General features: G+C 33.4%; 2 protein-coding genes across 3 annotated transcripts; both read right to left on the reverse strand.

Moving 5' to 3' along the window:
• Positions 1 to 30: 30 nt before the first annotated feature.
• LOC107018354 (putative tRNA pseudouridine synthase Pus10) lies at positions 31 to 8096 on the reverse strand. 2 transcript variants are annotated; one of them, XM_015218819.2, is made up of 15 exons: positions 7881 to 8096; positions 6195 to 6553; positions 5857 to 5977; positions 5479 to 5593; positions 4666 to 4820; positions 4474 to 4545; positions 3513 to 3581; positions 3344 to 3424; positions 3144 to 3263; positions 2957 to 3031; positions 2762 to 2842; positions 1860 to 1933; positions 1717 to 1777; positions 1507 to 1562; positions 31 to 382 (listed from the first exon to the last, which is right to left on the reverse strand). In XM_015218819.2, exons 1-15 carry the CDS (start codon positions 8028 to 8030, stop codon positions 298 to 300), a joined length of 1674 nt encoding a protein of 557 aa, XP_015074305.1. In that variant the 5' UTR covers positions 8031 to 8096; the 3' UTR covers positions 31 to 297. The 2 variants fall into 2 exon arrangements, with proteins under 2 accessions (XP_015074305.1, XP_015074304.1); XM_015218818.2 differs by having other exon boundaries at positions 4666 to 4829.
• Positions 8097 to 8725: 629 nt separating this feature from the next.
• Positions 8726 to 13613, reverse strand: LOC107017866 (L-ascorbate oxidase homolog). The gene is made up of 8 exons (XM_015218145.2): positions 13348 to 13613; positions 13125 to 13234; positions 10915 to 11185; positions 10307 to 10409; positions 9866 to 10211; positions 9413 to 9775; positions 9246 to 9324; positions 8726 to 9166 (listed from the first exon to the last, which is right to left on the reverse strand). Exons 1-8 carry the CDS (start codon positions 13483 to 13485, stop codon positions 8954 to 8956), a joined length of 1623 nt encoding a protein of 540 aa, XP_015073631.1. The 5' UTR covers positions 13486 to 13613; the 3' UTR covers positions 8726 to 8953.
• Positions 13614 to 15925: the final 2312 nt, after the last annotated feature.

Raw genomic sequence — 15925 nt, forward strand, 5'->3', positions numbered from 1 at the left:
ACAAAGAATGGTTAAATAATACTCCAAACGTTACAAAAAAAATGACATAATTTATATATTTAGAAGAATTAACTTTACACGTTTCATTTTACCCTTAACGAGAAGCTTGTATAGCCATATAAATGTTATAGCATCAAAATTAAGTGTTATGATCAACTGATTTTGCAGATGTTTCATAATACATATTAAATAGTAGAAAATTTGATCTTATGATGCATACAAAATGTTACACCAAAAGAGGGATGTAAAACTAATGTTCAAATGCAAATTCCTGGGTCCAAGAATATTATAGTTCCTTCATTCTTCCTGAAAGCAATCCATTTTCACATCCGTAACATCGAGTTGCAGTATCTCTGTTCTGCAACCAAGAATTGAACCGATACTGCAGCACACAAGAAGGTTTGTAAATTTATAGTTGAAGAACTGATAAGTAGACCAACAGATAAATATAATTTAATACAATCTTATTGTTGACACCAACCGGCAGGCTCCTCATTCAATCCGTATATAATTCATAAATTAGCTAAAGACCATAAATACAAAAGGTTCCCGAGTTAGCCTTGCAGCGATTTATCCCACAACCCTGTAACTAAAATGACACTAGATGATGCAAAAAAAGTAAGAGATTAATGCGAAATGGTTAACTATTCCAGCTTCTACTGAGCTGCCATGGTCAATATATGCTACTACTGTCAAACAGGCGTGGTCACTTCATCATTGAGTAGTGGAAGGATAGATGGCAACTACCTTGTATAAGAAGAAGATACGACAAATGTGATTTTTTTGTTAGTTGAATCTTGTATTTTTGCTTGAGTGGAAGGTTATAAGTAGGTTGCCTTCCCTTTTTTGATTTCCTAATTTCCACTTTCTGTTTTTGCCAGAGGTTAGGTACATGCCCCCCTCTGTTTTTGTGTAACTTATGTTGGAAATTATAGACATGGTAGGGGTCAAGCCATACCTCCCACGCCTAATTGCTTTAAGCTGTGATGGTGATGGCTTAAATTTTTTTAAAAAAAAAAGTAGTGGAAGGATATAATTTCTCCAATGGTTTAGCTCAACTTTAAAGGAACTTATCCCCATTCCAAAGGGAGAGGGTCGGTTTCCTATGTAGCAACCGAACCTTTTTTTGGGACAAGTGTGTAGTAAACAAAATTTATAGAGTTTGAACCTATCAAATATTATTGAGTTTGAACGTACTATCAATGCAGATAGAATGCCTAATACTTGCTAATTGAGGACCAAAGTACTAACTTCTTTTGCCAAAGAAAATCAATTACTATTATTCCTACTCCCTGGTAATTTCCTCACTATGATTTCAGCAGATCATAATCCTCTCTATGGTTGCATTACGGCCCCTTAGAGTACAACATCTCTGGGGAATCTCTTTTTGAGAAGCATTATTGGCGAAGCATTTAACCATGATAATAAACTAATAGAGCTAATAAAAATCATATAATGATAAAGGGAGAAGCACAATGTTAAACAAAAAAGATAACAACTTTATACCTAGGTTGAGTGCGACCAAAATCCCCGTGAACAAATTCCTTGATATATGTCCCAGCCTGTAAAAGACAGCTGCCATTGCATTATGCTCTTCCACAGCAATTATGAAAGAACTCTTTAGCCTTATGTAACTATGCTATTTATCCGCGTATTCTCTTTCCCAAGAAAACATAGTTAGAGAAAAGCGAAGTAATGTCAATAGAAGATGGTAACCTGGGTACACAGATGCAGTAGAAGATATTGTGAGCTTCCAGATACCCTCTCCACTTGCATCCTGTCACAAGAAACAACACTAGTCATGATTGATATAAAAGTAAACCCATAGTTGTTAGTCTGTTGCTAGAAATTGTTCATACCAATGTATAATTTTCTCTCTCTCCAATGGACTTCGGCGATGAAGAACCCTTATAGGCGTTTTTTGAGCAACTTTCTGAAGCCCAGAGAAACAAAAAACGGGGAGAGATAATGAAACATATTATTAGATAAGATGGTAGTGGATCAGCCCTTAACAAATTATCAAATCACACACAACTACATTTGATGCTACTCCCATGTTTAGTAGTAGTTCAACACTCGTAATTGAAAGGAGGGGATATGATATATGAACAATCATGCCAGGCGCTCCAACAGTTAATAAAAGCTAGTGCTCCATGAAAATATAAAATGTATTCTTTTCAAAGCAAAAAGAATGCACACTTAGTTTCCAATTATGATATGCTAAAAGGTAATCTTGGTCTTAGTTGTTTTTTCAATATATTTCTGATATATTCTTTTAGGGTGTATTCAGTACGGATGAGAACACTTTTCAGAACATATTTTCTAATTTTCACATGTTAGGTTAGTCAAAATTTTTGGAAAACATTCTCTAGAAAATAAGCTCCTTAAAAATGAGGAAGATGAGTTCCCTAATGAAAGTAAGGAAAACAAGCTCCACAAGTAGCATTCCACATTGATTGTGGCCTACCCACCCTCCTACACATCTCATCTTCATCCCACCCTCATAGCCCCCTTCCACATTGATTATATACAAATGCTTTTAGGATGATGTTTTTTGCTTACGTACCAAACCGAAGAAAATAAGTAAGAAACCCATTTAGTTTCCTAGAAAAATATTTTCCAGTTAAAACATTTTAAATCCTACCGAACACACTCTTAATATATGTAAGAATGTATTTCTGATAGGTTTATCGCAAAATTTCACAAACGATTAGGGATTCTTCAAACTCTTTTCAGTAAATCCAAATAGAGAATTACTCACCAATTCCTTTAGTGATGATATAGTTTGCAAATCTTCATCACTGACAGGACGAGAAATCCACACCAATGCAGCATACTGCTTCTGTATGGGATGGAAACAAATTTCTTATGAAAAGATAGATGGCAATAAATATGTTTTTAAGCAGAGATCTGCTGGTAAATAAGCTAGTACTAGCTCAAATAGCCAGAGGTTTACCTGCTTCTCTGCCTCTCCTTCACGCATGAGGTCCCACCCTTGACTGCCTACAGCTCTAAGATTTTTAACCCGGACCTGATGCAAAATATTTAAAGACTGTTGCATATATATTGGGAAAATGATGTGGTGCAGTGTGCTCCACTCATTTAAGTTATCAAAGACAGCTTAGAAGTATTAACCAACTCACATATTGACTTTCTAGACTATTAATTTTCTTCTCTATTTCTTTTATGAGTGCTTCAGAAGGGACTTGGCGTGCATTTTGTATCTCTACAAGAAAAGGACGGCCTGTACCGAGCATCCGAACCTGAGAAAGGTAGTGTTGAGACTAGAGGATCAATAATCATCCAATAATTATGGGTCTGTCAGAAACCAGATCTTTCTTACATCAATGTCCTCCCTACCGGCAGCATGAAACTTATAATTGTCACCCTGGAAGATAGGAAGGATGGCCCCACCTATTATTTCCTAAGAGAACATTCAAAGAAGAGTTAACAATTATAATCCCAGTAACTACCAACAACAGAAATTACTACAATAAAGAAAAGGGAAATACCTCAACGGATGCTTCTCCCATTCGTTCATCATCAATAACCCAGCGTGTCTGGCTCACATTTCTTGAATACTGCAGTAAAGGCACATTCTCAGGTGGTTAATACTCCATCAGAGCAACTTTTTAAATGGACTATGGAACTAAGAAGGGTTGATCAAACATAAAGTTTGTGATAATGAGCAAGAAGCGGAATTCACAAATATAGATATAACCCTTCTCAGAAACAGACATGAGATTAGTACATGGGCTTGCTTGCTACACATGTCCAATAACAGTGGGGAGACCAAGATTGAGCTTAGCTGACTAATTATAACCTACACATCTAATGGTAATTTATTAAGTTATATTTGAAGAATAAGCCACCTTCCACCATTTCAAAATTGTTAAGAGATGTATAATGTCCTACATCAGATATATATTGGTATTCAAAGGGATAATAAATGTTCCTAATCACTACACTTATCCTAGGTTTTGGGTTGGATGATTACATTCTTTACATATTATCATAATCACCCGATTTGCAGGGGTTTCTAAAAGTCGTGAGTTACTCCACTCAGTGCCTTAAGGTGTCGGGTACATGTGCAAGCTATTGGTTTACAATGTTTAGCCTACAACAATGTCAAATTGTAGTTAATAGTCAAATGACAGTGCATTTCACTGGCAATTAAGATTTTCTCAAGCAACAATCTCCAATCTACGTACATTCTATGAAAGTCCTTCACATAGGATGATTTAACTTCTCCACAACATTTTGCATCCTTCTCCTTCTAGTCTTGTTACACCTCTTTGAAGTACAGAAAGCAGCATAAACACTGGCGATAATGTTTTGGAGTCAAAAAACTAAATCAGATGCAGAGCTCAGAAAGTCAGAATTCAATGATGACAAACAGCCAGTGGTGCTTATTCATGGGTTTAGCAGAGAAGTGTATTTACAACAAAGCTTTTCAGGTTGAATTTGCTATACCTTAAGATATCTCCCTCCAATGTATGTGGAGCTTCTACAGCAATGAATGGCCAGAGAACAAGGCTTACCGATCTGAAAAAAATTTCACTATATATGATTGAAAAATATATATATTGAATAAACTTCAAATAGAGTGAATAGTTGTAGTTCCATCATATGAAGTGCAGAAAAATAAATTGAAGTCCTCAATACCTTATCTAACTTAGCCATTAAGTTATTACAACTGAGATCTTGGGCCTCCTTGGGACAAACTTTAGTCAGTCCATCTCCATCAACAATATTACTATCAAAAGACTCAACATGGGGAGTAACAGATTCCCCAGTTGTCTTGAGGTCACCAGTGAAACCTGCTTTGTCTGACAACGATCAGTTAATACTTTCTATTGCACCCAAATAAACTATAGGATGACAACCCAGCAACATTTGATCCAGCAGATATTATGGAGCACAGAATGGAACTTTGTTAGAACAGGCAATCAGAAAATGAAGAGTACTGAGAGGATACTTGTTCCACTTTAGCAATTAGATCCAATATTCAAATGCAGGAGCATAGAAGTCGCAATTCATGGATTTCTATTTTCCTTTTGTTTTAAATTACTTCCTTTGAACACTGATACTAGAGTTTTCTCTAGACAGCATATGAAGGAAAAATATGAGTATAAAAGGATGAATGTGCTGGAGGTACTAAATATAGGCAAGGGAAAGAACTGGAAAAACCTAAAGCAGAAGACTTTTTGAAGTAAGCTTCATAGAGTAAACAGTCAAAACATCAGAAATATCTTCTGTTTACATCATCCTGGCATATGATTAAACCAAATATTGTTCAAAACAAGAGAAAAATGAAAAATGCATGCTTATCTATGCCTACCTGCCCAAAAGACAACTATCACCACCGATAGTGTCTCAAGGGTTGAGACACAGTAATGAGAAACAGCAGGTAAGGTACCAAGTACTAGAAACTTAAAATCTCAAATGGGAAAAAATCATTTTGACAAGATAGCATGCCTGTTTTCCTCCTCTTATTTCCTCCATTCCCTTCCTGAACGTCATCTCTTGTTAATGCATCAGAATGTGAGTATGTTAAGCGAACGCGAAAAGAACTTTGAGTAGATTTTACACCCTGCAAACGTGAATAACCCATCATATATTTACATTTATATCCTTTATTTTACAGGTTTATAGATTGAGCAATCAGCACAACGCATTTCAGTTAGAACGTTTGCCCCCAATTGACTTTCTCAATTTGAAGGTATCATATATCATATATATTCACACCAAATGAAAAATAACAATTATTACCAACATAATTCTAATCCCATGAAGTGTCAAATATTGATATTACAGAAGAGGTGCAAAAGAGATCAGAAAAGAAGATTTCATTACCAACAATCTTTGTAATGGATTTATCACTAATAGTTTGAAGATGTCTTTTGTAGAAATGAATTGACATTCAGCCTTCTCTTGGAACCAAAGTTCATGGCGGTACTTATTCTTCATATACAACCTGAAAACAAAATATATTGGAAGGTATTCAAATAAGAAAGGCATACATATATACATATATATATATATGGAAGTTAATGGTGGAAAACAACAAAATCCAAGTATTAGTTTCAGATCGAAGAAAGAAAATTAGCATAAATATTTTGGAGGGGCATCTGACCCTCCTATCCAACGTGAATGAAATTGATAAAGAAATTCATGAGACTCTAAAATCTTACCAAACTGCTTGATCATTTTCTGTTACAACCGAAGGCAATGAGACTTCAAGAGAAAAACTATCAATTTGTTGATATTGTTGCTTTACAAGTTCAGAAATTACTACAGCAAAGTCATCGGCACTATACTTTTTTAATAAAGTTCCAGTATCATCATAATAGAGAAATTGCAAAATGCCTAAGCATATTTTGCAAAAGTTTGTCTCCCTTGATCGTTCTTGATGTGATTGCTCATTAAATTCTCCATCTTTCTTTCTCATTACATCTTCTAAAATATCACACCACTTTGATATTGAGAGTGAAGGATGTGAACACATGAGTTCATGAAGTCCAAATAGTCGGAAAATGCATCGAACACATGCCTAAAATAAAATTTAAAAAAAAAACCAAAAGAAGTTTTTGAGTTGCTAGATTAAGAATTAATAGAAAAGATCTTCTACTCATTGACTAGACAAATTAATTACAGATGGATGACCGACCATAGTCAATAATCAGATTACCTTCATCAATTATTCACTTCTTTCTTTAGAGGAAGAAAGTTCCTCAAGTATCACATAGTGCAACAAGCCATTTGACATGGCTTTGAAATTACAAAAAATGGACTTAATTCACCAGAAACCTACTTTTACAAAATACTCTTACTAACGTGAAGATATAGTTTTGGTCCACCAATACATTAATGTTCATAAAATTCAGTCATTTTGCAAACAAATCAATAAATTCAATCACTTAGTTTTACACCCGTAATGTTCTTGCAAACCTCTCTACCAACCACAAGCAGCACCTTCCAAGACCCATGCACCTGAATGCACCTGGTATGCAAGAGGTTAGTGCATGCGTTGGCGGCAGGGTGGATTGCAGTGGATGAGAAGAGCAGGAGGTAAAATAGATTATAGAAGTAGTCCTCAAAAGCTTTTTATAATCATATATGTGAAAGTATAGAATTCAATGCTCCTCTCATTATTTCCAGAAAGTGCAATGTTCAACTATGTCAACCCACCTTGAAGCTAAGATATCCCGTGAATAAATAAAAGGAGAGGGCTTATATGGAATTTATCAAAAGACGTATGCTTTTTTTTATAATGGTAACAGTATCAAAAGACATGCTTAAACCCTCCTGCTATAACAAAGAGGGAATCAGTAGTAAGAGCTCCTTATCTCCCAATTCAAATAATGTACTACTCAAATAGCTCTTTTTCTGTGACTTGAAGCTGAAAGTTGCTATGTCATATAACATGATCAACCGATACTTGAACTCTAGAACCTCAGTACATTTCATACCCAACCTACTCTACAAAAATGAAGATTCACTAAGAAACTTTGCATCCCAATTTCTTTACTAGTGATTCAGCTTTCTATCGTATATGATCTAATTAAATCTCGAAGAAGCTTGTAGAACGAACTCTAGCTCGAATTAACTCTAAAGCTAACACTTTCAAGACATTTTCTTTCTCTTCTCCAAACAATCCATAGTTTCAATGAATACACTAATGTACTAATAAAGGAATATCTATGTGATACTACAAGAAATTTGAAGTTTTTATTTCACAGAATTAAACTGAACATTCAAAAACAAAACTACCAAGTTAAATTTATAACAAAATCTAACTCAAAAACATAGAAAGTTCAACTCTTTTCTAAGAAACAAAATTAATCGCTTTATAAAATATCAATAAAAAACAAACGCACCCCAATGGACCATAAATCTTTGACGGCGCTCACTGGCAGCGCATGGACGGCTTCGCGGAGAAGACGTAGCTTCTCCTCCTCCGCCGCAGCTTCAGCCGAACTCAAGTGCTTGACGCCGATAAGCTCCGCCGCCGCAACTTCACCCGCCATCAGGTAAATTAGGCGACTGGCGGCACTACTTTGAACTAAAATAAATTGCACTTTCTCCCTTTTTTAAAAAAATAATAATAACTTCCTGTTATTTATTTATTTTGAGTAATGCTTTAAATTTTGATTTTCCAAAAAAAAAAAGTAAATTGTATTTTAACATACTTTAATTTTTTGATTTGATTTATTTGTCATAATTTTTATTTTTGAATTTTTGCGAGTAAAAACATTTTGAAAATTCATCAATATTTTAAAATATATTTTACAGTATATTGATATAAGAAAAATTGTAACGTCATAGTACTTCTCATTTAATTTTTAAATATATAAATTTTAATTCTAAAATATCACATTTTAGTTTTCATAATAATGTCATTGGCCAACTAAAAGTTGAACCTAAATTCAACTTGCAATAGTTGTAACGTCCTAATAAAAGTTCATAAGCCCAAATGCTCATCAAATTTGGGACCAATATGGTTGAGTTTCAACAACGCTTAACTTGTCAATTTTTAACTATGAACATTGATTAGCTTGCCTATAGAAAGACCTATTGAAACTATTTGAATATACCAAATAATAAGTGAAGCGAATAATAATACCACGAAATAGAAATAGAATCGTCCTAATTTTTTGACGTGAATTAAAATTAGTCGCATTGGAGGCCCAAAAGAATGTAAAAAACATGGAATCTGGCAATGTGCATACGATAATTCAAAATGCTCTTCATTTATCATAATTTAAGGTAACTACAACAATGAGGAAAGAACAAAATATAATGTTTTCGTGGAATTGAAGAAAGAATGCGACCTTGAGCTAAGGTCATTTTAGCAGCTACTAGTAGTAATAAGGCATTACTTCTAAACTCAAATAATACAAAAGGATTGTATAAAATTAAATTATCCTCTACTAGAATTGCAGAATTTGCTTTAAAGTGGTCGTGTGTGCCGATTAGCCACCTTGCCACAAAGACGAGCGCCTCTTGGAATTGGATATTCGTCTCTCAATGAGGTTGAGTCTGTGTAAACTCTCATGTATAGTTGTTGACCGAGGTACTGTCGTGCCCAGAATTCAGTCCTCAGGTTCCACATTCCTACATTGTCCAATGCAATGTATATCGCAGTCCATGACTTGGGATAGACCTACATTTTAACATTTAATCGCGTTAGTTTGACTTCTAAATAGACTTCAAATTCTGTTTTTCCTCTGTTTTCTTCTTACCTGAGTTGTGCAACGTGAAACTGCATCACGAAGGTTGTATCCGTTCCTACTAGCTTGAGTCCACTGGCCTCCATCCATCCTGCATTTAACATTGGGAAAAATCAATATCAAGAATGAATGTATTAGAAAATCGCGGGGCATTAGAAGTGAATTTCGTTCTAACTTACCCTACAACCCAAAAAGAGTAGCCATCAAGATGCCAGCTCTGGACGATGTCCTCATTGTTTTCGAATATAATCTCAATGAATTGCCTGTAATTAACACCTAGAACAGACGTGTCTTGGTAAATTCCTCCACCAGTTGGGGAATCAGGTATGCTTCCAACTCTGAATCCGCCAATCTTGAAGTAGTCGAGTAGTTTTAGAGGAGTATCAAGTGGCACAAACGACACGCTGTTGACAGCATATCTCTGTTTGCCATTCACTTGACCAGCAGAGCTAGCAAGTCTGATGGTTTTAGTTGTGTTGATCATACCATAATGGTATGAACCTTGTGGGTTTGGCCTTGGTCCACTTGCTGACAAGTTTGTCCTATAATACACAATCAATGTTTATCAGCTATGTTTTAATCAGTTAAACTTAACGCGTTCCACATATGAGCTAATTGAAAGATGAACATACCTGATGGAGCGGGCCTGATTAAGGGACCAGTCAATTTGGATGGTAGGTCCACCAGGAGGAGGGCCGGAGACGGGGGTGTTAGAGCTGCTATAGTGAAGTACAGCAGTGGTGGTGAGGACTGGAGTGGTGAAACGAGATGAAACAACGATGTAATGGTCTTTTGCTTCTTGATTAGCTGTAATGAGGACAGAGTAAGATTGGCCAGCATGAACATCAAGTGAGGAATAAGTTGTTTGCAATGTGTGTGTTCCCTCTACTTCAACTAATGTCATTTTGTGTCCTTCAACGCGGAAATTCAATGAATTTTGCAATCCAACGTTTGATATCCTCAATCTATAGGTTTTCCCTATTACAAGAAAAAAATCTCAGTTAGATTTTCAGAAATGTCATGACATCAGGCTACGAAATGTCCTTAATACATTGATTCATCGTTCTTTTTACCTTGATCGACTGTGAATGTAACACCATTAGGACCACGACCATTGATAAGAATGCCATCAGGGAAAGGTAACTTCCTGCCTCCGTCAAGAATTGCTTTCAAGTCCTGTATACAATGAAATTCGATAACAAATAAATTTGAGTTTCTATCACTAAACTTTGGCTAAAATTTATTCCATTTAACTCTTTCACTCATACTTATAAATCCACATTTTCTTTTCAAAACAATAGTCATAGCCCTTCAATTACAAATCTAGAAATCACATAACTCTGCTCTAAGAAAGATTTTTGTTATTGATGGCCGTGGTTGTCAAATCAGTTTTCACACGTCTCGACTAATTTCACGTGATATCTACCATTTTTTTTTTAAAAAAAACGTGCACTTTACAGTTGTTGTCTACAAATGGGCCCATATTTGGGTCAAGGACAAACCTAACAAACAATGGCCCATGACAAAAAGCACACTAAATTACAAAAAATGCAACCCAAACAAAAACTAGCCACTTTACCTTACCGACACTCTTAAGACATTAGTGATTAGACAACCATAAGGTACATGCAAAGATTCGAATTTAACTTTTATATACTGATAACGTAAAAAAGTCAATTACCGTGTGGTTCTTTTTGTACCAATCTCCAATGAGGATGGTGTAATCGTTTGCAGGGTCCGGAAAAGGGACGGGGATTCTAGGCCTGCTGAGAATCCTAATCCCTCCAAAACCACCAGCAGCTTTGTGGAATGCAAGAGATGGGAAGTAATAGAAACTCCCTATTTGATCCTTCACTTGTAGATTGAATGTGTTATTTCTCCCTGGGGGTATTGGGCATGTTGTTCCATATACTCCATCAACGAATGAGTTTCTCCTGTTCTGTACTCCGTTCCTACATGTATATTTCGAGATGTTAAAACATTAACTTAAATTTTTAGATGAGATAATTCACAAAATGAACTATAATACGAGAACATGCAGACGATTTAGGTAGGAAAAATATTATTTTATCCTTATTTTAAGTGGAATAAAGAAATTGAATATGAATGTTATGATAATATGTGAACATGCATACGTTTTACATGTTTTATCCTTTAACATAAATTATTTATTCTTCAAATGATTTCTTCTTCAAATTATTTTTTAACAGACATTATACATAAAAAAGAATATGTAAAATTGAACATAAACACAAACGTCGTTTTCGACTATTTAAAATAATTCAATGGACAAAGCACGAGACGCAGAATTTGCAGCAACTTTTCACATGCATTTCACATGACCCACCGACTAGTTATATTCAATAAATTTTTTCAACTTCTAATCATTTATTCAGCAGGCCCAACGAAACCATGTGATTCTGCATATACTATGAGAAACAATTCACCTTATATATATTTTTTCCTTTTTCGATCCGTACTCAAAATTTATTGATTTACCTAATTTAAATGATGTAAACATATTAATAAGTGGTAAAATGCTCTTTACCAACTACTTTTTTATCCTCACGACTTCTAATGAGCTAATTTATAAAATTGTGTTATGTTGAAATCCAATTCTTTCATCATGTTATTAGGCTATATAGTGAGTCTGACATCATGTTGTATCAATATCATCTATGCTTCAACTGTGAACATATGGGACTTTTATTTTCATGAAGAGTGACGCAATTTCGATCAGATTGTTGTTGCTTAGTCTAGAATGATAATTGGAAAACAAGTTGTTAACAATTATACAGCTGGATAACTAACTAATTAAGCTGCTGCCCAAAAATAGCTAAAATTGATTCGTAGCGTGTGAATTTGGAAAAGGCCAGGAAGATTCCGACGAGACTTGCAAAATGTTGATGTCAAACCCCATGTGGTATTTTTTTTTTCTCTATTCTTTGTCAGTAGAAGCCAGCAATAGTCAAGTGGAACTTGTCAACTTGTCGTCCAAATCTTACCAAAGCCACAAAATAAATAATTCCAATACTACCTAGTTTTTGTTGAGGATTTTTCGGAAATTGCTTTCTACATGAGTTATTCACTTATTATATCTTTGTTTATGAAATTATATGGATTTGTTGTCATGTTGTATAAGTTTTTTTTTCGCATTGAAGTAGTTTACAGTCACCGAAACATTCATATTTTTTAGATCAAATATACAAATCTGTTGTTAACATGTATGACACAGTTCATCTATTTTAAACTTATTCGCTAGTACTACTAAAGTTTTTAATTTGAAATGACGCAAGAATCATCTAAAATGAGAAGGAATCAAAAAAAAAAAAAAGGACCCCTAAATATCAAACTAGACTCTGTTTTTGCTCTTTGAACAAAAATGTTCTCCAGGATTAGTAACTGGTAGACATTTTTATTCAATTTTACATGTAATTTTTTTATCATTTTCTGTTTTTAAAATGTAGATCTATACAAACCAGCAATAGCTACATACTAACATTCTACATCCACTGATCACGAAATCTTATATCTGCCTCTTGTATAAAAAGGACGACAAACAAAGACGAATTCAGGATCTACAGTCAATTTGTTTTAAAATATGTTTATCTTATTAACTGCACACATTGTAAATAACTTATTATAGAAAGATTTGGCTGCAGAACCATATTAACCAGACAGATTTGCCCAAACCAATGCACTTGCCAATTGTATAACCCAGAAACAAACTGGAAATTACCCAAAATTTATTCCTATGTAGCTATCCTTGATTTTTTGGAAATTGATACAGTTAAGTTTAACACGAGTCCAACAAATGTGATTAGTGATCTTCAACGTAAACAACGCAACGCACTAAATGTGAACAGAAAAATGGAAGTTTCAGTGAATTACCAGGAAAGTAGAAAAGGTTCATCCAAGCTGTTGTGGATATTGATAACGAGATTGTCATTGGTGACCGAGTTGATATCAGGACCAGGAAATTGACCATTAATCAGAATTCCCTACACAAACATAACATAAATTTCACCGTTACAAAAGCATATTGATCTAATAAACCCAGATCCATATATATATATATATCAAAAAAAAAAACATTGCATTTACAGAAACGAACCTGTTGAGGAACTCCGAGAGGATAAATAGTTCCATAAGTGACATTCCAATCGAAATATCTATAAGGATCTTCTGCTACAACAGAATTCCCAATTAATACCACTAAAAACACCGCTACGGCGAATTTTAGCGGCAACATATTTTTCTACTTTACTTTATGTTGCACTGCAATTTGCTATAATAAGGAAAACAGAGTGGAAATAGAAGGATTTTAAAAGAAAAAAGAGTGGGTTCTCGAACCAGCGTGTGGGGGGTGGGGGGGATGGGGGGTAGGAGGGAAGATTTAAAGTGAAAGGGCATGGCATATTTAAAAATGCGGTACAGACTTTATTATTTTGTTTTCATCTTATTATTCATTTTCAGAATTTACTACTTCGATCAATTTAACTTGTTATATCATATTTATAAAATTATATTAAATATATTTTTAATTATTATTGATTAAAAGATCCATATTAAGTACATTTTTGGACATATAATATGCTTATTGCATGAGTTTGAAATTAAAATTTTCGATAAAATAATAAAATTTCATTCGTCTCACCGTATTTCAATTCAGTCGGCAAAGACTATCTTCTACGGGAGTATTAATTAATTGGCCATTAATTGGAGTAAAAGTCAAGTCGAAGTAGGGAATGTGGCCCTAATAGGCTAATAATAGTTGTCGTAAAAAAAGAGAGGGAAATATTATTGGAAATTTTTGAAATTAACAACTGCAAGTCTGTAACTGGGAAAACCAATAAATATATGAAAAGTTTAATGTGTCGGTGTTGGGGTCCACGCGGTACTTAAAACACTAAAAAAAATTTATTATATAGTCATTATTATTGCATAAGAATGTTATAGATGATTACTTTCTAATTTTATTTAGAGACTAAATAAAATGAACTTTATTCATTAATAATCAATGTGTATGTTGAATTGGTTCGAATATTATCTGCAAATCTTTGATTATTAATGATTATTACTAATATAAGTAAGTAGACATTCTTGTAATTTTAACTAGTACATTTTCAAATAAGTATAATAATTTAAATTAAATTATAATATATATTTAAATAAATTAATTATTTTTATAGCCCTCAGAAAGTGCATGTGATGAGTTAAAAGGTGTGGGATCCACCCTCATCTCCCACGTCCTTTCAATATAATACTCCACTCACTGTATCTCACTTTTTTATGATTGATTAGCCCGGTTAAAAAATACTAGATTTACTCGAATGATAAGTATCTTATTTTTAATTCAAATATTGTGATTTATAAGTATGAGATATCGAGGGAGTAAAAAGAAAGAGAACGTTAAAATATTATCTTTTTATTTTAATTTATTTGTCTGAATTTGAATTGATATTTAATTTAAAAATATATAAAACTTTTAAATGTGACAATTTTAAATTAAAAGTATATTATTCAGTTATAATCTTATAATTTGAAATGTGTCATATAAAAATGAAACACTTTAACTATTATAATAAAAAACTATTTCACGACTTTAATTAAATATAAATAAATATTTATATTTATATAAAATTAAACAAGTAAATCAGTTAATATCTCAATTTTGCATATTTACTCATTTCCTTTCTACGCCCACTACCATGACACACCTCATTTAACTCGGCATAGGCCAGCCACTTCCAGCTGCCAGTTTTTTCCTCTCCAATAAATAATATTCACAGATCACATCATCATTCAAGCAATTATTAAAAATGCCAAGTTTACTGGGGATACTTTTTTATTAATATTATGCTCCAATTAATATTGTTCTCCCACTGCCCCTCAAATTACAAATTGAATTGTGATTTATAACACATTTAATTAAAATAATTTGATATTTAAAATTTACTGACTAATCGAAGTTTTTGGCTAGGAGATGAGAGACCTGTGGATTGAAATTACTCTATTAATTGTTTTTACGAAATTATTTATCTTAAATTCGAGCTATTTGCTTTATAGCAAAAGAAAATTTAAATTACGATTAGTTTTACCTATAAAATTTTTAGCCATCAGATAATATCGAAATCTTTTATATATAAATTTTGACAGTGCAAATATTCATGAGTTCGAATTAACGTGCTACCAATGTGCTGCCCATAGTTTATATGTAAACCGAATTAATTAAAATCTTTTCGGTTTTGTTAGTGCTCACACATGTTATACAGTGAATACACATGAAGAATTTGAGAAATTACTTAAGGACTTCTATAGTTTGTCTAAACGATAAGGTTGTTCAAAATCCAATTTAATAATAAATGTATATTTGTATTATTCGGTAATATAAAGTCCTTGATCTAGGACTTAATTTTATACTTCAATGTATGATTGTTTTAAACTTCAAGCTATTCTACAAATTGATCAGTATTTGGTTTTTACCAAGATAAAATCTTTCTACTCATGTACATGACTCTTTTGATCTGTCACTCTTTTCTTAGTGATTTTCAATATTCTTTTATGTCAAATCTTAATAATTAATTACCAGCAAATTGATATCAAATTGCACCAAATTAACCGATCTCACAACCCTAATACTTAAAAAAAATAATTTATCAAACTGATAAACTTGAAAATCAAATCAAGCT

Source organism: Solanum pennellii, chromosome 4 (assembly GCF_001406875.1).
Source record: "Solanum pennellii chromosome 4, SPENNV200".
Taxonomy (NCBI): domain Eukaryota; kingdom Viridiplantae; phylum Streptophyta; class Magnoliopsida; order Solanales; family Solanaceae; genus Solanum; species Solanum pennellii.

Coding starts and splice junctions, on each gene's coding strand:
- LOC107018354 (XM_015218818.2), bottom strand. CDS start 8,030: ATGGCGGGTGAAGTTGCGGCGGCGGAGCTTATCGGCGTCAAGCACTTG. Junction 3,425..3,512: donor TGGGAGAAGCATCCGTTGAG/GTATTTCCCTTT, acceptor ATGTTCTCTTAG/GAAATAATAGGTGGGGCCAT. Junction 1,563..1,716: donor TACTGCATCTGTGTACCCAG/GTTACCATCTTC, acceptor TGTCTTTTACAG/GCTGGGACATATATCAAGGA.
- LOC107017866 (XM_015218145.2), bottom strand. CDS start 13,485: ATGTTGCCGCTAAAATTCGCCGTAGCGGTGTTTTTAGTGGTATTAATT. Junction 10,212..10,306: donor TACATTCACAGTCGATCAAG/GTAAAAAGAACG, acceptor TTCTTGTAATAG/GGAAAACCTATAGATTGAGG. Junction 9,167..9,245: donor TTTCACGTTGCACAACTCAG/GTAAGAAGAAAA, acceptor GTTAAAATGTAG/GTCTATCCCAAGTCATGGAC.